Source organism: Besnoitia besnoiti, chromosome VII (genome assembly GCF_002563875.1).
Source record: "Besnoitia besnoiti strain Bb-Ger1 chromosome VII, whole genome shotgun sequence".
Classification (NCBI taxonomy): Eukaryota; Apicomplexa; class Conoidasida; order Eucoccidiorida; family Sarcocystidae; genus Besnoitia; species Besnoitia besnoiti.
The window spans coordinates 3,049,471-3,073,025 of record NC_042362.1 but is presented as its reverse complement, the minus strand read 5'-3'; the positions used below and the strand labels follow the sequence as shown (position 1 = coordinate 3,073,025).

General features: G+C 57.7%; 3 protein-coding genes across 3 annotated transcripts; 1 reads left to right on the top strand and 2 right to left on the bottom strand.

The window, feature by feature from the left end:
* Window positions 1-425: 425 nt before the first annotated feature.
* On the bottom strand, window positions 426-2,208 carry BESB_080390 (uncharacterized protein; the record flags this gene model as incomplete). Its single annotated transcript, XM_029366401.1, has 3 exons — window positions 426-662; window positions 1,014-1,258; window positions 1,713-2,208. The coding sequence occupies 3 exons, from the start codon at window positions 2,206-2,208 to the stop codon at window positions 426-428; spliced, it is 978 nt and encodes a 325-aa protein (XP_029217832.1).
* A 2,811-nt stretch (window positions 2,209-5,019) lies between these two features.
* On the bottom strand, window positions 5,020-5,958 carry BESB_080380 (putative pre-rRNA-processing protein; the record flags this gene model as incomplete). Its single annotated transcript, XM_029366400.1, has 1 exon — window positions 5,020-5,958. One exon carries the CDS (start codon window positions 5,956-5,958, stop codon window positions 5,020-5,022), a length of 939 nt encoding a protein of 312 aa, XP_029217831.1.
* Window positions 5,959-9,832: 3,874 nt separating this feature from the next.
* Window positions 9,833-20,465, top strand: BESB_080370 (uncharacterized protein; the record flags this gene model as incomplete). The annotated part of the gene is made up of 8 exons (XM_029366399.1): window positions 9,833-11,525; window positions 12,121-13,437; window positions 13,996-14,790; window positions 15,499-15,650; window positions 15,913-15,998; window positions 16,350-16,519; window positions 17,011-17,096; window positions 17,295-20,465. The coding sequence occupies 8 exons, from the start codon at window positions 9,833-9,835 to the stop codon at window positions 20,463-20,465; spliced, it is 7,470 nt and encodes a 2,489-aa protein (XP_029217830.1).
* Between the last annotated feature and the right edge of the window lie 3,090 nt (window positions 20,466-23,555).

Genomic DNA, 23,555 nt, shown 5'->3' with positions numbered 1-23,555 from the left:
CCAGGAAACGGAAGCCAGGAGAACCGATTCAATTATCCGGTGCTTGGTTTTCGTCGCTTCACGAACTAGTCCACAGTGTCTTAGTCCCCGTGACGCGATTCAGCGATGAGAACGGCGAGGCATTTCTTGAGGACAGTCTACGGAGGAACGTTGCAGAGTCTCAGCTCCCCGCTGTGGTGATCTAGCACCAACGTGGTGCTCTCCTGGTGCTTTTTTCTTTCTGAAAAGCTGGCCGGAAGCTCCGGTTGACACTCCGCCACATACCGCAAGCATACTGTATGAATACTTCCGAGGTTGATACACACGTAGGTTTATCCGCCGACACAAAGCAGGCTCCCGAACACCTCCTTCCGTTTATTCAGACCGTTTCATGGCGAGAACTATTCACAGATTGAGACACTGGGCGACAGGCGCACGCAGCAACGTCAGTTTCCTTTCCTTTCGCCGACGGAAGCGCTGCAATGAAGCCGGCGGCTCATGGGTGGCTTTTCTAGGTGGCGCGGTAGTAGTTTCTTTGAGCATTTCTGAATGGCAGGTGCAGGCGGCGGGCACTGCCTTGCAGGCAGCGGGCACTGCCTTGCAGGTGGTCCTGTTACGCGTCGAGAGACCTCGTAGCTATCTAGGAGCTCTTCGAGCTCTTCGCAGTATCGTCGCTCAATGGCCTACAAAAATATGGGGCGAAGAAAGGTTCACAAAATCTGCAGATCTTTTATGAGGGGACGGCCTGTGAATAGAGGTGGAGGAGAACACATGCCAGTGAAACAGAGCTGACCAACGTCAGGGATGGAGTAGCGGCGCGAGGTTGCCTGCCCTCGATGCCGTTGTGTTTAGTGCACTATCGTGCACGCTGACAGAGAGGCTTCTTTACCGTGTTGGGAGCGGAAAGCCACGACTTTGTTTGGCTCATAGCATGGCGAGTCGATGGACGTCACAATTGGTTGCCTCATATGCTCGCCGGTGTGCACAGAAGAATATCTCAATCGGGAGTATTGCGGGTTCGTGCGTCGACTTACTTGAGCAATAGTAGCGTTCTTCCCTCGGATGTCTTGGAGGCAATTGTCGCGCATTTGGCGCAGTATTCGGGCGTTTCTCAAGGAAGCGGCGTAGAGCTCGTTGTGAAGATCAGTGAAGGCCGGGATCATCTGGCGGTAATCTATTACCTTGGTCTCTCCGTACAGAAGCCGCTTCAGACGTCCGCCTTCCGGTTCTGTGGGCACGCCATCCACTAGCTTCTCCCAGTCCCACACTTCATGCAGATCTGAAAGCCAAATCAGCGAGAGAGAACAGGATGAAGTAGACGGCTGCTTTATTACCATGTGGCGCGGATTGTGATAGTAGGACGACTATCACAATATTGTTTCCTCGTGACTTTACTGTCTTGTCGCGAATTCGGGGCTGACGAGGGCTGTCGAGCATGATGTAGTGTTCCAGATATTCCAGAACTTGCCAGTGTCCCCCAATCTGTGGAAACAATTCTTCTGCATGGGGGAAGCGCATTAGTAGCTGAACAAATAGAAGGGTAGCCGCTCAGTTGTGGTTGCAGCGTATCGGCAACTGACCGCGCCCCCTGCATGTTGCGACGCGGCAAGCTACGCACAAATGGCAGACGGTTTACGAGCACATGTTTCGGTGTGCGTATCATACAGTTTCAGTGAGGCCACACTAGTTGCTACCACCGGGAGAGTATCGCATTTTCTGTCGCGTTGGCTCACCTGATAATTTTTGGAAATGGTCGAGCATCTGTACCACAGCGCTCCGTGGCTTGTGGCCTAGTAACTGTCCCTCTAAATCTCCAGAAGGATCCAGTCCCTTCCCATCTTGTGGCCGCTCGAATGATGCTCGGGAAACACCGGAATCAAGGCGGAACTCTGTGTCCTTCGCATCAGCCACCAGATGACCATCAGGGTGCAGATACTCGAACATAGGATGAAACCTCCAAAATCCATCTGGGCTTCGCTCGCAGGACAGCCTGTTGTCTTGCGGCTGTCCGCCGCGTGGCTCTCGTGAAAAAGCGCATGACGGCGAGACAGACGGTGCTGTTCTCAAACCGTCTGAGGGTCGCGGGGGTTCTGAAGCGGGGTCAGGCAAGGCAGGAGCAGGTGAACAACGATTGATTCGCTCTGCCCTGTCTCGCAGAGAATATAGATTCTCCAGTGCAGAAGGGTAGGGGGAGAAAGGAGCAGGGTGAGACAACGCTGCAGCCTCCATCGTGTGAGGACGGGCGCCGCACCTGTTCTAGGTCGCGTTGAACACAAGTACCTGTGTTTGAGAGAAAACGTTTCGCGCTTCCCCTGGGGTCAGAAGCGTGCCGCACCCGCCAAAAGAGAATGGTGGGCTACGACACCTCGCCACGCCACCAAGCAGGTGGACTGCTGCAGAGGCGAGCAGTAGCGCACTAGCGCGTGTTCTGGTTGCGGCAGTTCATGGACTGGATCGGGCGTTCGCGTGGCGAGCTTGTGCATTCCTTTCCCCCACGAAGTCCCTGCCAAGAGCCGAAGTCGCAGCTGCCCTCCTGTAAGTCAAGAGAAGGGAGGAAGATGTGCCTCGCTGAACGCAAGTTAACGGGCAGCCGGACTTGGCTCTGCTTCGGAACGGACCGCGGCTAGAGTCACCTCGCGCTCCGCGAAATAGAGCAATGGCCTGCCCTACTGCCAGGAGAGTCGATGCAGAGAATCACGGCAGAGAGCCAGCCAGAACCCTCTGACTTGCACCTGGAATGCGGCAAGGCTTTCGAGGTTTGCCCTGTCAAATCGGCGCCACTCGTTGAAAAGGACAGGTTCAGCCGCGCCACTCCCGTGACTCGGGGCAACCCCGCCGAAATACGGTCTGATGTATCAAACTGTGAAAACACTTGCAAGCTGTGAACTTTTGAAAAGTCGTGGCCGGGGTTCAGGTGGAGCAATAGTGATTCATATGGATACCACTAGATTAAATATCCACTCGTCACGACGCAAGGATTCTTTTCGAAGAGAGGAGACATGTACGGGAACCCGCACCGGCTTCGACGGGCCTCATCATTAAGTGGCAAACTGGGATCGTTGTATGCGTCTCTTCTGTATCTGTACCACTCTTGCCTAGTCCCTGCCCTTCAAAATTAAAGAAACACGGAGGGCAGCACTGTTGATGGTGAGTGTCCCAGTTCAATATGCCAGGTTTCGATCGCCCAGTCTCCCGGCCGCTGTGCGGCGGACGAGCCCGGCTCCCGCGGGCAACAGCCAGCCAGCGGCTCCCTAAATGCGAGTCCCTTCTGGGTGAAGAGCCTCCGCCTGCCAGATTGGGAGAGCTCGGGCGCACGTTTGAGTGGAACAGGGTGGAAATGACTTGCGCTCGTGTTTTCTGTGTCTGGACGACTGGAAGGCAAAGCAGCATATTAATGGCTTGCGTGTGCCCAAATTGTCTACAGAGTTACCCCTCAAGAGTGGCAATAAGGCAAGATGTCCAGCTGCCTCCACAGCTAGGTTTTATTTACGGTCAACTGGGCAGGGTCTCTGCGGAATCGCGAGGAAATGAGTGAATTCAGCGGTGTCCGGAGCGTTCCTTGAGGCGCTTTCCGGTATCCTGCTGTGTTCAGGGTACAACCCACACCCTCGTGAGGGAGAATCTGGACCTGGCCTCATCGTCACCGTCCTCGCTGCAACGGAATAGGCCATGAGTAATGCACGGACGACAGAAAACTGGGGACATGGGTTAACGGAAAAGGCGAACTGCAAATTGCTGCTCCATGATGCACGAAGTGATCCATCTGTGACCTTCCGCCACCTTAGACTTCACGTGTGGCTACTGGGGGGGAAAGACCCTGCTTACGAGTAGGTGAAAATTTCATGTGAGGAAAAAATGGGTGTGCCAAAGTAGCCTTCGATTCAGTCGCTTTATCGAGTGGCTCTTCTTCATTGTGTGGTACAATCTACAGCAAGAAACCTGCGGTGACGTTGCCCTGCTGAGTCACGCTCTTCAACACATCCGGTCTCCTTTTCTCCATGTTGCAGTTTCTCTAGCTGGAAATAATTCGCTGCCTATGCGCGACTCCGCATGTGCTACACCATGCAACTGGACGTCGGGGGCCAAACCGCGTCACTCTGACGTAGCCAGCCTCCTTCTGTCTCTGAAGTCAAAATAGATAGTCACGAGCTATCGCTTTCTTCCCAGGCGCCTAAGCCTACTCATTAAGGTGCTACACCTCCTCCTGGCAACACTCTGTTGCTTTTCCATGAAGGGTTTAAAGATTACGCCAAGGTTTCAACAAGCTACAGTTCGAGACTATAGACCCTTACAATGCAGAGTCTCCTCAACAGTTCTTCAGAATTTTCAGCTTGCCATGTGCTTTTCTTAATGTGGCCAAGAGTCTGCGCGACAACTTAATGCTGTGCGACGTGTAGGCTATCGCTTCTTTTCCAGGAACAGCCTACGCCTACCCACTGAAGAAGATGCTACAGCTCGGTATGGCAATACTCCATTGCTTTTCTACTAAAGGATTACGGTTCACGCCGCAGGTCTCTGCGAGTTACAGTCGAGTCTACCGACTCTTGCAAAAGCACTCGTTTCTGGCAAGAAAACGGCGAATCCGCTGCCAGTGAAAGCGCATGACTCACGTTTGCGTGGAAAAAGCATTGGCTATCGTAGCGCTTCCGCGAAGAAGCTTTGTCCAGGTGTTCAGTCCTCCGCCGAACGGTCGAAAATAAATCTGAAAGCGCTCTGGAGCCCACATAACTACAGAGCCCTCTGACTACCTCGCCCGTTTGTGGCCCTCGATTCCTGTGATCCCCTGCTCTCTGATCCCGCCGCTTAAACACCGACAGAAAAAAGTGGAGCAAACGGGAGCCCGCTTGTCCTGCGCCAGTTGCGGTGAATGTACTATCGGCGCAGGATGCGCGTCCTGGGGCATCCCATGTGCGGAACGGCAGAAATCGCTGCAGCCGCTTGGCATAAAAACACATCGTGGAAGCAGCTGAAGGCAGCTAAACACCGGAGCAGATATAGCAGAGAAGATGTCGAAAGCGTTCCTTGGTAGGCGACGTCGACTTACAGGACGAACTGGTCCAACACATCGTCACTAATGGCCCGAGTAGCAGTTTTGGCTGCTGTGGGAGTCTCTCCCTTTTTAGTCGGAACCTGCGAGGAAGCCTTTCGAGATTTCGGATGGTCCCCGAGACGTCTTTTCTTCGCCTTGACTGCTTCCTCCTCTTTTTCAAGCGTTTCTTCTGCATCTGCAGAGTCGGATCCCGACTCGGAAGGGCTCTCCTCATCGTCTTCCCCCCTCTTGCCCCGCCCTTTGGCAGCTCGTTTCGCCTCCATTTTCTGCAGTCGCCTTTGTTCATCGACCAATTCAAGGTAAAGAGTATTCTGTCGCTTCACTTCGTTCAGTGCTGCGTTCAGGCGGGCCTCGCGAACGCGGTGTTTGTACACTTTCTCCTCGATAAGCTGCTGCCACGTAAAGCCTTTGAGGTAGTTCAGACACCAGAGATCTTCTCTCCACCTGCTTTTCCGCTTCTTTCCGCCAATCGCCTGGCCATTCAGAAGCTGGGCGACGCGCCGCGCGACCCGCTTATCCAAAAACTCTAGCCAGCCCTCGGTGGGAACGGCGGAGGAAACAGAGGAGGGACGGGACGAAGAGGCAGATGGGCGCTTGCAGTGTTGCTCAGGGCTAGCGTAGTCTTTAATGTGGAGGCGGCCCAACTTTCCAAAGCGCTCAAAGTATTGGCGAAGGGCTGCCCGAGTCATCCAAGGAGGAATTCGCGAGATGTAGAGAATCCCCGGTTCTTGCTTTTTCTGTTCTTTCAAAGATAAGGCAGGTGCGCACGAGCGGAAGGGCGAAGGACAGCACGCAGAATCCGCGCCGCTTTCTCCGCGTCCATCTACGCGATGCTTCTTGTGCACAATATTCCCCTTCGCGGCGAGCTTTACCGCTGGAACATGGGCCTCCGCAGAGGCCACGTTCGGAGCGCTGGGGTCGGTGCCCATTGTGCCCCCCCCCCCCCCCCGAGACGGCTAGTATTGGCTAATCGGCAGAAGCCGCCAATTCGGGAACCAATCATGCAAATGATGACGCGAAGCCGGCTCAGCAGGAATATCCAAACGGCACCTCAACAGCCTCAGGGACGCTCTCTCGGCGTTTCGCTATGTTCCCCATCTGTTGTCACAAGTTCACCTACGCTGCTCTGCAGTCCGCTCCGAAGCATGGGACTCTTGGAGGACTAGAGACGGATTCTCGTCCACAGCAAGTGCCGTGGAAGACAAGAAAGATGGGAGAAGGGGAGCAGAGGTCCTCCCAAGAAACGAAGGGAGACAACTCTGCGGCAGAGCTTCACGCCCAGCACTGCTACAGGCGAAAAAGAAAGTTCGCCGCCAAAAAATGTGGTGATCCACAAGTTTTGCACAACACAGCAGTATAGATCGGTGAGAATATGACAGTGAATCATAAACTGAGGAATCGGCCGTATGCAATCGACGGCCAACAAGAAACGCTCTCAGCATGCACCCACCAGAGTTGAAGAGCATGCGCTACGTGCATGCGCGGCACGTAGAAAATTCTACAACTCTGCATACTGTACTTTGCGGGGCACGCCTGGTGCTTTGAAGGCATCGGTTTATTGCAAATACTCATGCAACTCCGAGTCTAGACAGCTGCGACGACGCGCACGGTAGGCTCATTAGCTGTCAAGAGCCCCTCATCATCTCAGACCAAGGGCTTCTATTGTGCGCGGGCGCTGAACCCAGCTATACGTCCCGTCAATGGCTTCACCCTACGACAAAAACCCCGCTTTTCTGCGTTCTACCTTGGCGCCCTGCTTATGAATTCATTACTGGATCCCGTTCGTTATGCCGCAGACCATGACACCTGAGCTGTATGCGAGCGTTGGCAGCACAATGCAACAACTGAATACATAATTGTAGCACCAGCGTGATGAGAAATACAGCGACTACGCTCTGATAGTTCCACGGGGCAACGAAGAAAGTCTTTCCTGCTAGCGAGGAGGAGGTTCAGAGAGAACAGAACATGTGGCATTGGTCATAGACGCTCAGCCCAGGCTACTGGCTATACAGGTCAGACGTGCGCAGTTGTCCGTCCCAAGTTTGTGTCCTTCATCACTGTGAAAGAGCGGTGTGCGCCACCTACGGCGAAGCCTCATTGGGCTGCCGTCTATGCTGCCTCGATACTCCTGATTTGGAAGCACCCGCAGTTGCGAAGGTTTCCGTTCATACTTAATGTCGCGGTGCGTGCCCGGGCGGACAGGTGTAACTGACTGAACCCGATGTGCAGTTGGACGTATTGCAGGCGGAATACCGTCTTCATTTGATTGATGCTTCTGTCTTCGGAGGCCTACTAATGTTACTGCAGAAGCGAGAAACTCGTATTCAATAGCAAGGCAGTTTCTGTGTTGAACGGTTCCATTCTGCAAAACGAGCAATCCTATCCAAGGGGACATGGACCAGAGCCAGAGATTCCCTATCGCGGACAACAAATTGCGTAGCATCCACGGCGGCACGAATAGATGAGTATCGTCCACCCTGCTGCAGGAAGTTGTGTCTGAGTCGACACCTCAGCTAGAAAAGAGTCTGTCGTCTTGATTTAGCCGCATCACTGGTGTCAAGACGGGTGAGGTGCTACGGTCCGAAGCAGCGACGGTCTGAGACCGCTTTTTGGAACCTACTCAGCATTCAGGGGCAGTCTATTTGATCCTTCGAAAGAGCATGCCCTGCACGCAAACGGGCTGCACGTGCATCAGTTCGGCTTACCCACGGTGCGATACGCGCTCCTGCAGTGCCTCAGCTGCGAATGGTCAGGGACCGCAGTAACAGCAGCTTACCAGCGATCTGACAAAATTGGATCCAATAGGGACCCATTCACTCAGCACACGCCTTCGTAACATCTCTGACACTCGGTGCGGAAACAAAGTCATTCTTGCTTGCGTGGGAGGAATGTTGGGAACCCATACGACGTGGCCCGCTAGAGTTTTTGAAAGAGAATGATGCTGATGCATGTAGAGGTCAGGCGGTATCGCCGGTACACATTGTACCAGTTTGATTCCTCTCGACAGCGACTGCGGGGCCGAGCCGTTTGTTGACAGAAGACAAACTCAGGGGTAACACTTGCGGTGGCACTGTATTTGTGTAAGCTACCATCGCTGCGCACAATCACGCGAGGGGCGTCAGAATTAAAATAAAACTGCAGTGAGAATGTGTTTCAAAACGACGTAGCTGCCGTAGAGCGATCAGGGGGCACTTCCGCGCCGCCCACACCACGTGCCCGTGCGAAACAAGGGATCGTCTTTGCCGTTGCCAAAACGAGGTTGTCTGAGTGTCGCACTAAGAACGAGGTCACCGGACGAGCCCATCAATTTTTGTACAGGCGGTTTAATCTGTACCTGGTGCTTTGATTCATAGTGAACCAAGGTTAGCTCCGGATTTCTGCAGGCCCAATTCCCTCAGGCTCACATGTGGACCGGGCAAAACCAGCGGAAACCGGAGGGCCGACCAGCGTTGCCTCCTAAATCCGCACGGTCACTCGAGATGAGTTCGTACGAGCACACGAGGGAAGCTGAAGTAGCTCGGGCGAGAGTGGAAACGTGTGCTGTAACCGCCTTGCCTGTTTAGCCTAGCTGTAGTTTACGCTGACTTCAGACGAGAGGATTCGTGTGGCGGCAGTCTATCTGGTTTATGTATGCACCGGTCCACCTTTGCACGTGCCGGACCCCCCACATGTACGCTACGGTTGCTGCTCGTTTGTCTCCCTCCATTGTCTGTCGTGTTGTAAAGTTCAGTCTTTTCACTACTCTGCGCGGAGAAATCCAAAGACAATCGCAGGTAGAGGATTGTTCGTGCCCAGGGCAGTGATGGATCGGAGGCTGGACCGCGCCCGAGTGAGCTACTCCCCCCCAGTTCATTGTGTAACGAGGTGGCAGGCAGCTGTGCGTGTGTACGTCGGCCGTGCCGGCGCGCGCAGTTGCTCGACCCGCCCGGTGCAGTACAGCCGTTATCTCCGAAAAGATGACACATACGATGTTGACGAGCGTGTCAGTCCGTAACTGATGATATCGGCGGTGGAGGGGGGCAATATTTTTGGGTCCAGTCTCCCGCATCATGTATGCGCATCCACGATGACCGATAAGTGAATTGCGGTCCTCTGCGTTACACAACGACGCCAGGTGGACAATGGTCCACGTCCCGCATCGCGATTTCTCGATTTTTTGAACCTCGAGGGCGCAGGCTGGTTCCTGAACCCCTTAGGGCGGTTTCGGTAACTCTCGAGCTGTGGCGACCGCCACTCAGGTGAATCCGTACGCTGGCCCTTCATTCATGTGCTGCGCTAGACAGGACGTTCCACCGTAAACCCGGTGGTGGTCCCTCTGCCGCTCACTCCCGGGTGCTATAGATTATTTGTTTCGAGTAAGTGAGAATGCGAGGAGAGAGCCGCTTGACCATTTCGAGCATCGCGGAGTGGAGGCGGGCCAGCCAGGTCTGTATTTCCGTGCTGTGTCTTACCGTTTCTGTCCCTGTGTGCATATGAAGATGCCAGTGACGAGAGGCGGCTCTCATTTTCGCCAGCCCAGTTCACCGCATCTATATGTGGAGTCGTCACTGCTCTTTGTAAGTCTGGCGTGGATGCGTGTCTGCTCTTTGCCCACTGGTGGCGACTCTCTGGTACCCGGCGGTTCATCACCCGCCACTCCATCCAGCTACGGGAACAACTGAGTGTGGGTTATCGAGACACACATTTTCCGTCGCAGTGCACTCTTTCCAAAGTGAAACGTCTGTCTTTGTGTCACGCGAACCCGCTTTCGGGCACCCGAAGGTGGAGCCGCACCTGCTCTGATGTCTCGTGACCTCCACGGCCATGGAGGAACGCACGCCGTGGTGGGAGGCCGGGCAGCTGTCCGATGAGGATGAAGCCGTCCCCGCTTCTTCTTCATCCACTGCTTCTGGGTCGCTTTCGCATGCCCCGCCCTCGGTGTGTGCGGCTTTGCCTGAAAACCGTGTTGCTCCCCTGCATGCGTCCAACTCGTGGCAGGGTACGTGTTGTACAGGAGGCGACGGACCAGAGGGGACTCGGGCGGCGCACCGGTCAGCGGCCGCAGGCGCTCAGGGCAGTTGTGGGGAGCTTTCGCGTGAGAGTTGGCACGACGCGGTAGGGGCACATGGTACTCGAGGTTCTGAAGCCTTCTTTCCGGCGGGGGGGGGCGCCGCCACACACATTTTTTCTGGATCCAGTCGTGTGTCGGCAGCCTCCCTAGCCGGCGGCGGACGCAGCTCGGAGTGTCTCCCGTGGCCCAGGTCGGGTGCGGGGGGTCACCGTTCGACAGAGACGCCTCCACTGGGTCAAGACGAGTGGTTCGCGGTGCAGAACCATTGCGCGACCGAAAACCCAGGCTTTGGGCCATCCGTAGACGCTGGAGCTGCCCTCGAAAACGCGCCGGAAGCGCTCCGCTCTCGTGGCCCCACGTGGCGCCACCAGGCTTCCACAGGCAACCCGCCGGCGTTCGCGCAGATCCGCGTGGTGAAGACGTGGGAGAGGGGAGATCCGGCTACGCAACGAGGAGCGCGAGGCCAGCTGAACGCTGCGAGGTGCTCGGGCCCTGAGGTGGAGAAGTTTCTTGATGGCGGGAAGGCATTCGAGGGAGCCGGGCACTTTGTTTCTTCGTTCTCTGGCGCTTGCGAGAACGTCAAAAGGCGATTCAGCGAGCGAGCTGCAAACACACGTGGTGGAGCAATGCGAGCGAGCGAAGACGAGGGGGACGCTGCAAGGAGAGAACTGATGGAACGCATGCTCGCGGTCCAAGAGGATGATCCTGGAATGGCTGCCGGCGAAGAAAGGAGGATGTTCCTACACCGTCTTCTGATCCAGCCGCAAGTGGAGTTCTTCAAAATTCAAGCGGGTACCGCTCCACTTCCTGCCTGGAAGTGGCAGCTCGCACGAGACGCGGGAGAGGCTGAAGAACGTCAAGAAGAAGGAGTGCACTCTGAAGATGTAGAGACAGAGAGGACAGAGTTCTCGACTGAGAAGAGAGCGACCGAGGAAGGACGAGAAGCAGAAGCGAGCGGGGGAGACAACGTGGAGGGCGAACTGACTGAGGAGGACGAGCACTGCATGCCAGGCCCGCGCGGCACCGACCAACGGCGTGACCGGGAGAGACAAGAGCCCACGCAACAAGCCAGGAAGGGCGACCTGCAGGCTTCTCAGGGCTTCTTCCCTCTCTGCGAATGTGCCGGAAGTGCCAAGGCCGCTGCGGCCTGTGAGCATGAGGACAAGGAGGAGCAGAGAGCGCCGCGCGCTTTGGAGAGCAAGGATACTGGCAGCTCGAAGCAGACGAGCGCGCGGGGGGCCTGTGGGGCTTCGTATGGTATGTTCAAGGCCGCGCACAAAAAGGGCACAAAGGAGCCCGAGCAGGCAGCCAAACACATCACGCTCCACGCTGCCGCCTCCACGGATCCCCGCCGTTTCTTGTCTGGTGCATACTGTGACGCGGACGCCGTCCGAACGCTCTGGACCAAGAAAACGCGGCTGGATTCGATCTTCGATGACCAAATGGGTAGGCGCGCTCACGCTCTCTTCTGACAGTCATGCACATGACTGGAAATGACTCTACACACTATGGCGCCTGTAGGTATGCGGCAACATATCTGAAATACGCTCTGCGAGTTCTCATTTGCACTGCGGATCGCCTCTCCGCCCTGGATTGCGACTGCTCCAGCCCGTGAAACATTCGGTGTGTTGTCTTCAGAGGCGCGCCGCAGTCTGGCGTCTCAGATACGCATGTATAGATAGAGCTTCATATATGTTTTTTATGTGCGCATCTCTGTGCCGCACTGCAACTTACCTCCAGACAGCGCAGGCAGTACATGTAAAGGCGAGCATTCGCGCCAACGCGAAGGGGGAAACTCTTTTGGCATATTCATATCTCCGGTTCCAGCAGCGCGCAGCCTCGACGTGGCGTGAGTATCAATGCGCGGTGCACTTACGGCGCTGTAGCGGTAGCGTTCGTCATGTTCCAGTGTTCTCTTTTTTGCAGAGATAATTTTGTATGCGCGGCCGTGGGATACCCCGTGTCCGCCGTCGTCTGCACTGTCGCGGCCAGTTCACTCGTGCTCGGTGTCTGCCGGTCTTGACTTCTCTGGCGCGTTCAGATTGGCTTTACAGAGCCGCGCGAGACTTTGTCTTTCCTCGGGACGGAACGAGTAAGAAGCACCTGAACCGCGCGGGGGATAAGATTGAAGAAATCTGCGACGCTCTCGCCCACCACTGCGGCCTGTATCCAGGCGGGGGTGCCCCTTCCGACCTCGGGCCTCCGCCAGACGCCACCGCGCCTTCGGGGGCTTCTTTTCTGGGGCCGCCAGCCGGCACGGGGGAGGCGGTGACAGCTCCTGGCTGTGGTGCCGGGCACGGGGTGATGAGGGAAGGTGGGCGTTCCGCAATCAACCCAGGGTCCGTGCTGCTCCCCGATTTTCGACACAGACGCCATGTAGAGATATTGCTTGGGTTTCCTGTGTCCTGCGCCAGCAACGCATCTGGCGACAAAGAAGGCGCCGACAGCGGCCGCACGGTCGGAGCGGGCGCGGGGGGCGGTGAGGAGGCGTCTCGAGAGTCCAGGCCCGTGCGTGGAGGCGTGAAGCGCGAGTCCCTGCAGGAGGCTGGGCTAGAAGAGCAGCGACGCCACGCGACCGGAGAAGGGGCGAATCGGCAGGGAGAAGGAGGGAGGAAGCGGTTTGACTTGGCAGAGTCGAGAAGGACCGGTCACGTGTCTCAGGCTTCAGGAGTGCAGGCCGCTGAGCACGAATCAGACAGCTCGGCGGATGCGGCGGACAGCCATAGGGGCGCCGGAACAGGGGCCAGCCGGGGTCGTCCGGCTGAAGGCGCGACCCACGGCGAAAAACGGCGGGCCGTGCAGACGCTCCGTCCAGACGCTCGAGCAACGTGCCAGCGTCAGAAGAGCCTCACGCCTGTCGAGCCCGAAGATCGTTTCCGCGTCTTCGTTGACGTTTGCGGAGGCCCTGGAGCGTGGAGCCTCTTCCTCCTCGGACCGCAGCAGGAACCGGCCGACCCCCCGGGCGAGACAGCACGGGCTGGGGGGCCGGGCGCACCACGGCGGACTTCCGCCTCGTTGAGCTCAGCCAGAAGAGGTTTGAGCGGGCGAGACTGCAGTCAGGAAGGCGCCGAAAGAGCTGCTATCGACCCATCGCCGGCGAACACGAACCTCACAACGCAGGTCGCGGGGTACGACAGCGGGCCTGCAGAGGCGCAGGAAGCCGCGGATCCCCCGACCAGCGAAGGTGCGATAGAGGCGAGGAGTGACCAGGAAGTCCCGCGCGGCCCTGCGCGCTTGCCCCCTCCGCCTGTGGTGTGCGGATTTGGCATGACACTCTGGACTGACGCCGCTGAAGCCGAGTGCGGACAAGCCAAGACGCAGTGGTACGGCCGGCTCGCCAGTCATCCGCGGTGGAAAGGTAGGTAGCTATCGTGTCTGTTCAAATGATTCGCGATCCAAAACTGTATAACTCATCGAATTAAAGACATTATAGTTCCCAGAACACTGAAGAGGGCAGAGAAGGCGCAAGTCCCATTCTCTAACGTCGCGCACTTTGTTCCTTCCGTCGCCGAATGCCCGCAGCTGTGGTGTGCTCTACGCCGCTGACTCACGTTTCGTGTTGTGTCCTCTGCGGGCGCTCCCGCGAACCCGCCACCAAGCACAACGGATTAGATCGCTTAGCATCGGATGTCCTACATGCGGCAAGTAGATTGACATTGCACGGCTTCAGCTGTGCCTTTCGTGCGCCGGAGCTTGCCTGTACCCCTGTGGAGGGTGGGGTGGATATGTCAACCAAAGACCTCCAAGGTCCTAATCAGGAGTCCAGCTCGTAGTTTGTCCTCGCAGATTGAAGTCGCGCATCGTTTCTGCGCTCAAGCTAGGCGTGTGCGACGCCCGAACGGAGAGCGTGGACGAGAAGCTGCCCAGGAACGCTCACGCGCAGCTTCGTGTCGCGATGTTTCCAATGTGTGCGCAGCTCTGTGGGGCGCTGACGGCACGGGAAACATCTATCGAGCGAATAACCTGGCTCATGGAAAGGAAGCAATCGCGCAGTGGGTTGCTGGAGCCCTGAAGCAGCTTGAGGAGGAGCGAGCGAACTGCGATGCCGCGCCGTCGGCGACGGGCGTTGCATCGGGCTCAGCAGCAGACAGCAGAGAGTCGAGCCGAGAGGTTTGTGAATTCCTCAAAGGCGGGGAGAACGAACGTCAAGACAGCTGCGGCGCAGTCTGCGCAGGCCAGAGCGGTATCTCGCCGTCGAGTTGTGCTGGCCCGCCAGAGACAGAGGCGCGACAAGGGAGCCTGGGGGAGAGCCTCGCTGCTGCCCTGTCTGAGGCCGCACCAGACGTAGGAGGCATATGCGTAGAGCACGGCACGAAGGTTTTTAGAGAGGGAAAGCTGTCGACTTGCGCAGTCCGCGAGGGTCGGGCGAGTCTCGTCGACGAATCCGACGTGGCAGATTTTTCAGAGGGGCGCTCAAGCATTCGTCCCTCCGGTCGCAACGCTCCCTGCTTGCCGACTCTGGCCCGAAGGGCCTCCGACGGCGGAGGCGCGGCCCTGGGCCCCGAGAAGGCCCAGGAGGGAAAGCAGCGGAACGGCGAGCATCCGGAGGCGAGAGGAGCCAGGAAAATCGGTGGAGAAGGAGATGCTTCCCAATTGGAAGAGCAGGCGCAAACAGCGTGCAACGAGATGAAGGATGGAGGCGCCGACGCCGGAGACCACAGCGGCGTCCCGTGCGTTTTCCTGGTTGTGGCAGACGGAGGATTTCACTTAGGTAAGATGCGAGGAGTAACTCTCTGCTTGGCAGTGTGCGCATTTGCGTGCTAGATTCGACGAGCGCGCAGCAGCTTCTTGGTGTCTGAAGGAAGCTAAGTGCCGATTCTACTCCAGTCTACACAGTTGTGAACTGCGAGACAGTCGCGCTGACTCTCCAGTTGCTTCTAGGTTTTCGGTGCCTAGTCGTGCGTCTTCGTGGTCGTCGCACTTTTGCCTCACGAGCTATCTGCCCCTTTTCGGCTGTCGAGTGTGTTTTAATGGCGGAGGAGCAGGCGAGGAGCTTTGAGCATGCCTCGCCGGCGGCACAGGTAGAGTGGAGCCATTGCTTTAGAAAGAGAGAGGGTGGACGCGGAAGCAAGGCAGAGGCAGGAACGGGAGCCCATGGCTCAGTGCTGTCGGCTTTAGTCTGCTCTTTGCGACATGTGCGAGGAGGAAGACAACACGGCAGCATGACCTGGAGAGGAGACGTGCCGGCGAGGCTTGCGCAAGGGTGGGGCTTTCCAAGATAGCGCATGTTTTTTGGCGCAGACGGCAGGATTTGGCGTTCAAAGAGAAGCCTACTTGGTCTCGGCAAACCGCGGGAGGAGCCCTTCCCGGGCTGACCGTAGTTCTTTTGTGGCAGGATGGTGAGGGAATCTAAATGCCTGAAGTGAAGAAGCACCTTCTCCTCCCGCGGGCCTATGTTTGTTTTTGACTGCCTGTGCAGCTGTCGACGAAAAAACGGGGCGCCACATTGAGAACTTTCAGGAGCTTCTGTGTGCTCGCTTGCTCCTGTCGGAGTTGCTCTTCGCGCTGTTGTTGCTTCAGGAGGGCGGCACGTTCCTCTGCAAAATTTTTGACACATTCACGCACTTCACTGTACGCATGCGGAACGGACGCGAAAGTTCTCGCGAAACGAAACAGAACGACGCTGTGTCAGATATAATGAGATACTCAGAGACCTCACTCCCACGCCTGTCTGTTGCTACTCCGGAGTGTGTGTGCGCCAGCTGGGCGCTGTTGTCGAGGATCCAGAAAATGAGTAGAACTTTCCATCTTTCAGTCTCGCGTTCCAGTATCTCTTCAGCCCAGACGTCACCTTGTCAGCTGAAGCTTTGTCTCTCTCCGGCTCGCAACGCAGGCCAGTTTGGTGTATATTGTGGCCCGCTTGTTCAAGAACTGCGTAATCATCAAGCCGACAGGCAGCCGCGCCGCCAACAGTGAAAGGTAACGAAGTATAACCACGCGAGCGGTGAGAAGCTCTGTCTGCATCTGCCGTGTGGGCTCAGCGTTTTGGCTGGCGAGTTTTCGCGTTTCCCTCGCGCGGCTGCGCATCGCTACGCAGGCGTAACGCGATTGAGACGGTGTATGTGTCCCGTGATGGGCGCCTCGAGGCCGTGGAAGGTGGCGTTACGGGTTTCCTTCATGTCTGCGTCAACGAAGCGGGCGTATCTTTGTGCATGTGGAGCTCGTGCTGCTCTTCGCTGCCGCATGTCCCGCCGGTTCGTGGAAGCCTCTGTCGTTCGTCGTGCCGCCGGCGGTGACTTGCCGCCTCGCGTTCTTTGCTGCTTCCCGCAGGTACCTGGTTGGCCTGCGGCTAAAGTCGCGGACATCAGACGAGTTCAAGAAGCTCTTCGAGGCTGTTCGCAGCGTGCACAACATGTGGGAGCGAGAAGGCAACGCCGGCGACAAGCTGGCTGAGGAAGAAGCGCCAGAGTCGCTTCTCCCCCTCGGCGTTCTCGCGGCAGGTAGGTGACCAGCGTGCGTCTGTGAGGAGGTGTCACGGGTTTCAGCACACGCGAGTGGATTGCTGTTCTATCGTGGCTGTCGGAGTGTTGGTCTTTGGGTAGAACGGGGACGCCCGTTGGTGTTTGCCTCCCCTCGCCCCTCTCTGTGTAAGTTGATAGGTACTTCGCGTAGGCGCGCGGGTTCGCCCTGTCAGGCGTGTGGCCAGTAGACAGCACGAGGTCCGCAGCGCGCAGGCCCCCGACTATTCAGGAAAGGGGGGGCCTTCCTTTCGGCTGTCCCTATCGTGTGTGGAATTTATGACAAACAGTCGCCGCGTCGAGAGGGCTTGTGCAGATCGCGGCAGGCTGTGCCGCTCCTCCGAAGTTTCTAGCAGAACTGCGCACGCAGAGACAGCGACTCCAGGAGGGCGCTACGAGGCGACTGGGGGGTGCGGAGGGTGCGTCTGCCCTTGACCTATGCGCCCGTGGTTTTTTCTGTGTCTCCTGTTCAGATGTGGTCTTCCGCGAGAGCCTGGGGAGAGCGTGCCGCTTCCTGTGCAAGAAGCAGAGTTTGGCGCTGGATCTCATTTATCGGACGGTGAGGAAGGAAACGAGCGAGGCGGACTGCCCTGCGAGAGCAAAATATAAACCCTCGTGTACCTCCCAAAGTGTGGTCGCCGCAGCGTCTCCGCGTGCTGCGAAGCTCCATCAGATGCCCGTCGCCTTGTGCTCCACGCAGCGTGTTGCTGGACACCGCCGGCGTGTGTCTTTCGCTGTTGTTGTTTGTGTGTGCTAGTACATGGATTTGAAGGCGTCGCCTTCGCAGTTTTCGTCGGCCCTCAAGCTCAGCTCGCAGGCCATTTTCCGCACCTCCCATCTTTCCGTCGCCCCCTTGCGGGCGCCGCAGTCTCCACGCGTAGGGGCCGGCGGCTCCCACCAGAAGCACGGCGGGTTTCTGCGTCGATCGAGTAGCGGCAACTCGGTCTATTCTGCGTCATCGCGGTCCTCCCATCGACGGGCGAGCGACGCGTCCTTCCACGAGGCGGCCCACGGCGGCAGCGCAGCGACTGACTTCCCGCCCGTCGCCGCGGTTCTGTCTTCCGCGTCCTTCGTTTACGACGCGACTGGCACTCCGCAGTACGCAACGCTGCAGCGAGGTGGAGGCGGGGCGAACGGCATGTCTGATGGCGGGCCTGGAGACTCACGCGGTCCGCGCCCTGACGCGCCTCGGTACCCTCGGGAGGTGAGTGACCGGCTTTCGGGCGCCGGACTCGTGCCCCGTGTGCCGATGCTGGACCTCGTTGGGAGCTGGGAAGGTCGCCAGAACAGCTCGGAAGCGACACATTTGCTTTCCAGCGAAGGCAGGCGGAGGCGCAGCCACGGGGCCGCTGCCTCAGGTGCTCAGCCTTTGAGTGCGAGGGGCTGTCGAGGAGAGGCGAGTCATGCAGCCGCGCGACCGTCTGGGAAAGGCGACGCGAAGGAGGCTTGCTCACCTACGGAGGCGTCCGCTCGTGCTCAAGGGGGAAAGGGTGGAGAGCCGCGCAGCAGCGGCGAGCAGGAAGGAAGCGAGACGATTGGACAGCCGCCACCGGTGAGGAAGGGGCAGGGCGACGAGGCACGAGGAGGCAGCGGAGGAGTTGAAAAGGTACCAGTCAAAACTCAGGAACAGCTGTACGAAGAACGCATGCGGCAGCTGCAAATGCAACACGAGCAGCGACTTGTGTATAAAGCGTCCCGTGCGGGAACAGGACGCCGCGGACGAGGCAAAGCCAAAGAGCCGCAGAGAAAAACGGGGGGCGTGCCCATTTTCCACGCGGAGCAGGTTCCATCCATTCTCTCCCGACGAAACGATCCAGGGGATGAAGAGTCGAGTGGCGTGGGGGCGCGAGGCCCGCGGAGGGATGGGGACTGGCGAGCACAGGAAGAAGAGCGAGGGTGTTGCGCCGGCCCTCGTCCGCTGTCTGTGCCTTCGCTTCCTGGTGATCGCCCCAGCTGCGCGCTCCAGGATGGAGGCCTAGGCGGGCAGCTCTCAAGCAAAAAAAGCCACCAAGGCCGCGTGGAAGCCGAGGGTGGGGGGGCCCTACACAGGCCACGGAACGAAGAGACACCGTTTCCGTCGACGCGTGTATTCTCATCGTCGTCATCGCCATCTCGGGCGTTGAGCCCACCTGTCCCACAGAAGTTGTTGGCGCGACTTCAGGGCCTCGCACACGTGTCGCCTTCCTTGGCGACTCTCCTTTCGGCGTGTGTCGCAGGGGTCGCTTCTCCTTCGTGGCCTCCGCAGATGCCGCCGGCCTGTTCGCAGGGCTCCTCTCAGAACCTCTCTGCAGCTCTGCTCGCCGCGCTGGCTGCTCCGGCGGCCGACTCTACACCCGTGTGTCTTGCGGCTTTGAATTGTCAGTCGGCGAATCCTCTCGGTTGCATGCCTAGTCCGGAAGGATACCTGGGGGCAGAGCCTCGTGGCGACCGTGAAAACTGTGGAAGTCCTGCGCGTGGACTCTCGTCTTTTCTCGCTTCCCGCCCCCCTCCGGAAATGAAAAGTGTGCCTGGCGGAGGCTTCGAGGGCTGCGCGGAACCGGCGGGTACAGCAAGTGCCGCGGCCGCTCTGGCAAGGCAGCTCCTACTCCTCACACAGCAGAGGCAACAAGTGGTAATGACGGAGGCAGAATCCGATCACACAGGCGTGGTTCCCCCAGGACTAGGCCCGCCGCCGCTGAGCCGTGCTCTCGGATGCCCGATTCGCATGGTGGGGGGCCTCCGAGGAGGAGCGATGGGGGGCGACGATGGAGACGACGGAGCCCGACGACCCGCTCCGAGCGGCGGGGGACCAGAGACAGGCGCGACAGAGGAGGAGGCGCGAGAAAGCCCCCCTCCGCAGCGGACTCCTTCGAGAGAGGGAGTCGGGGCTGGAGCAGACTCTTCCCAGCACCTCCACCGACTTTTGCAACACTCGCGACGATCCGCGGATCGACTAGGCGGGCTGACCGTCTCTTCGCCTTCGGATGCCGCAAGCCGTGTGAACCGATCGCTTACGCAGGGGGCTCCCGATGTGCCGGAGACTGTGGCCGCCGTCTCCCTGGACTCGTCGACTCAGCCGCGCGCGCCTTTGTCGTCTCTCACGGCATCTGGGGGCCGCGGTGGTCACGCCGATGCCGTCCCGGAGACTTCATACTCGAGTTCAATACAGCAGCTGGTCCCCCCCCACTGTGCACAAGGCGCTCTCAGCGAGGATACCAAGGACCGAGTGGATTTTCACGGGGGCAGCTCCGCCGCTCACCATGTCACGCTGGGCAGCTGCTCTGGCTTTGTGATGAACGGGGCATCCGCGGCGTCTCCCGCGTCGAAGGCCGCGCACACTGCGTCTCGTCTTCTCGCGCAGGCTGGGTCTGGCGATCTAGGCTGGCTTTCGCTGCGGGCAGATAAAACGCGGCTGCTAGAGTCTTTCCTCCAGGTGCAGGAACGCCTCCAACTGGGGACAGGGGGCTCTCAGCTTTCTCGTTCCACTGCTGCCTTGCCAGGCACGGGTGGGTCGTCTGTCTCTGCGTCTCGCAAAGGTGGCACAGGGTTTGCGGAAGCAGGGGCTGCGCGTGGAGAAGGGGAAGGGAAGCAGCAGCGTCAGCAAGACGCTGTGGGGGAACGCGTGTCTGGGCGTGAAGGAGAGGCGTGTGAAGAGAAGACGAGTTTCGGAGGCGCGCGAACGGCCTGGCGAGGCGGCGCGGCAGGAAGGCGACACAGGCCAGGAGAGAGGCAAGAGGTGCGTGGAGAGAGTTTTCCATCTCACGCAAGCAACGGGGGACAGGCGACGGAAGCAGAGGTCTCTCAGGGCCACGCGGGAGGCAGACCAAAGAGTGGGAGACAAGGCAAGCGACGGCAGAACGGGCGAGGGCGCGGAGGCCGCGGGAAGCGAGGAGGTCTTTGGCACCTGATGGATGACGACATCATGGATATCAACACATGGAGCTTGTGAGGCCATTGCTAGTCGACGGATTCGTGTCGGCTGCAAGAGCGGCAGCAGAAAAAGCGTCGTGTCGCGGTTCATGCAGGCTCGGACTGCGCCAGGGCGGTGACTCTCGCGCGGTTATTTTAGACGTCGAGTGTGTCGGAGGTTCGAAGCCTCCGATTTGTACAATACGAATACTTTCGCGTGCGATGTTTTATCTCACTCGCGCGGGAGAGCCATACACGGTCCCACTGTTGTACGGGAACGTTTGCACTTCGGGAAGTATGAAAGAAAAGCACTGTAAAGCTTCTAACTGGTTTTCAGCAGGGAGAACGCCATCTGGTGGCTGAGCTCTAGCAACAGGAGACCCAGGTACGCGAAGGAATTCACCGCGTACACAGTTTGACAAGGCGACAGAAGAAGAAACCCATCGATCGGTTTTTATCGGAAAAAAAGGGATATGGATTGCCCTGCAGAGGACGTAGCGGGGGGGCACCCCGGCCCCCACGACGAATGGTTTTCTTTTTTTCGGGCATGTTTTTCCTCTTACCTCCGCGACAGAGAGGGAGTAAATTGATTCTGAATCCGGCGGGGTCGAAACTTTGGGGACGACAGGCAATTTGTACAAGAGCAAGCAGAGGCGTCATCTGTGTGACGGGTACGCAGGGACGATGACTACTCCGTGCGGCAGCGGTTGGTGGACTCGTTTGCCTTGTGGATGCAGCGGCTGTGACATTCCTGACGCACAAAAGGAACACTCAGTGCATGTTCAGCAGAGGCTTCCGGTGTACACAGTAATTTCTCACCCCAAATCATGTGTGTGTGTGTGTCGTGTTCATGCCCGTGTCAGTCTTCATCGTGAGCAGATGTCATGTGCCTGTGATCAGCCCATGTGTGTTTTAAACCTGCTAAGACGGTGTGACATGATGCAGGTGCTTTGCAAAAGGAACGTTTTCCTTGTCAGCCGGAGGTGGAGTGGTGTACGTCGTCACGAGATGGTGGCAGGCGCGTCCGCTTTGCTGAAAGATCGGCACAGCTCTGCCGCCTACCTCCCCTTTTATTAGAAACTTTCGAGGCCCGTTGTCTGGTGTCGGGTAATACAGACGGCAATATAGTACGATATTCCCGTAGATGCACGTCATACGAAACGCCAGTGTAGAAACGCGGCGTGTAGACCCCATCGGTCGGCGTTACGTGTTGCGCGGTTTAAGCTGCTGAAACGTCTGCCCGTGCTAGGAGTCTAGCTGGAGTGGAGCGTCACCAAGTTGAGTAGTTCTGTCCTCAGTGGGATGAGTGCGCTGTTGCCATCCTTTCGTGCGCTCGACTAACAATCACACTAGGGCAACAGAAGCTCAGATTATGCTGTCCTTATCGGCTCCTCGTGCATCTGCAGTGCTCAAGTGCCACCACTTCGAACCTGTCGGCGCGTCCCCTGAAGGAGCCGCAGCAGTGCAACTGCTAGGATGTTGCTCTTGCTCCGTGGGTCTTAATGCATGGTGCAGTGCTGCATGGGTGAACGTCCAGTTCAGATGAAGAGTTCTTGCCCTGATTACGGCATCTAGAACGTATGGTGGGCACCACATGTATCACTTCCACCAGAAGCTAGGGATAGCCTTCGTAGCATGTGTATCCATTCGGCAGGATTAGTCCACACTACGTGCCGTTCTTCGTGTCATCAGCTGTAGGCTCGGAGAGGGAGGGGAGAAATGCATCTCCTGCAGAAGAGTGCCAGATCATCGATTACCATAGACACATACTTCGTGACGTAAATAAGCGTTTTGTGTGGGTACTTCGCATTTTCCTCCTGCGCGCTAGCACACCATTCAGTTTGTTCAACCCGAAATGTGTGGCAATATTGACGTAGGGTGTCCGCACGCTGCGGTCACTGGAAGATCAGGCAAGCGCCCCTATCTTCATCAGTTAGGACCCCTCATGGACCCAAGGTTTGGGGGCCACACTTCGAGGATGGGTCGATCAGCATGCGCCTTCCGTTGAAACGTGAAACGAGTTCGGACGCAGTCCAAGCCCTAAAAGCGAATGGACTTTCACTAACGGAAGGGTGTACTGACCGTGGAAGACCTGGCAGCAGGTGTCGTTCTGTGTGGCTGTGTCTCCGTCATCGCGCATGGGCGCGCGCCATACGATTCTGTGGCATTCCAGCTCAGGTGACCGAGACAACACGTGGGGCGTCGAGAAAACGCGAGTTTGTTGCCTCGAGACGTGCGCAACGAGACAAATATCCAACTTTAAGGGCGTTGACCGTTGTTTTCGTAGCCTTTCCATGCTCATGGTGTGGGTTGCGTCGGCATTACCTCAACCTAATGGCTGGCTCGCCAGTTCTGCAGCGTGCTGGACACGAGGCGGGGGGTCATGGAAGGCGTTCTCGCAGCGACACGGAGGTGACTTAAACTGTGCGTCTCTGAGGCAGCTCGGTAAAAATTAGATATTCGCTGTACAATGCATATGATTCGCTTCAACCCGCTGCCTCATCGCAGTTGTTTTCACGTTTTTGTGTAGTAAACTGGCATTTTTTCAAAGTCCAATTGATGGCATCCCTGTGACCTTGGGTGACCTCGCTACGAGCCGCTGAACGGCGACGCCCCGACGATTTTCGTGCATTTCGATTTCTCCATCTTCCACGAGTATGTTTTTGTCGTCCTCCGTATCCATTTCCAACAAGTCTTACCGCCGAACTAATTACATCTGCGTCGTCGCCCGCATAGTTGAGTCCTTGGGAATATCCTCAGGGACAGCTATCGATGGTCGGCTGCTGCTTTCAAGCCGGCTTCCTTGTTCGATTCGGCGTAGTCTACCTTCATGCTCTGGTGAAGTGGGCAGAAGGGGTACTCATGTCTGCGTTCTGCGGTCAAGGCAACTTAGCATGTCTTGAGCTGTGAGCTCGCTAGCTACTCACTGCACGTGAATTGTCACTCGACGGCCGCCTTAACCGCGTGCACTGGAAGAACAGCGAGGTGTACACGCTTGCAAGCTCTCGAAGCGTAGTGAAGGGGAAGATGGCGCATTCATCTTGCCGTGCCACAGCGTAGATTTTTCTTCCTTGCGTGCGCCTCACGTGCGTGGCTTGAAAAGGTGGTCTCCGTGGCCTCATCTCTCGCT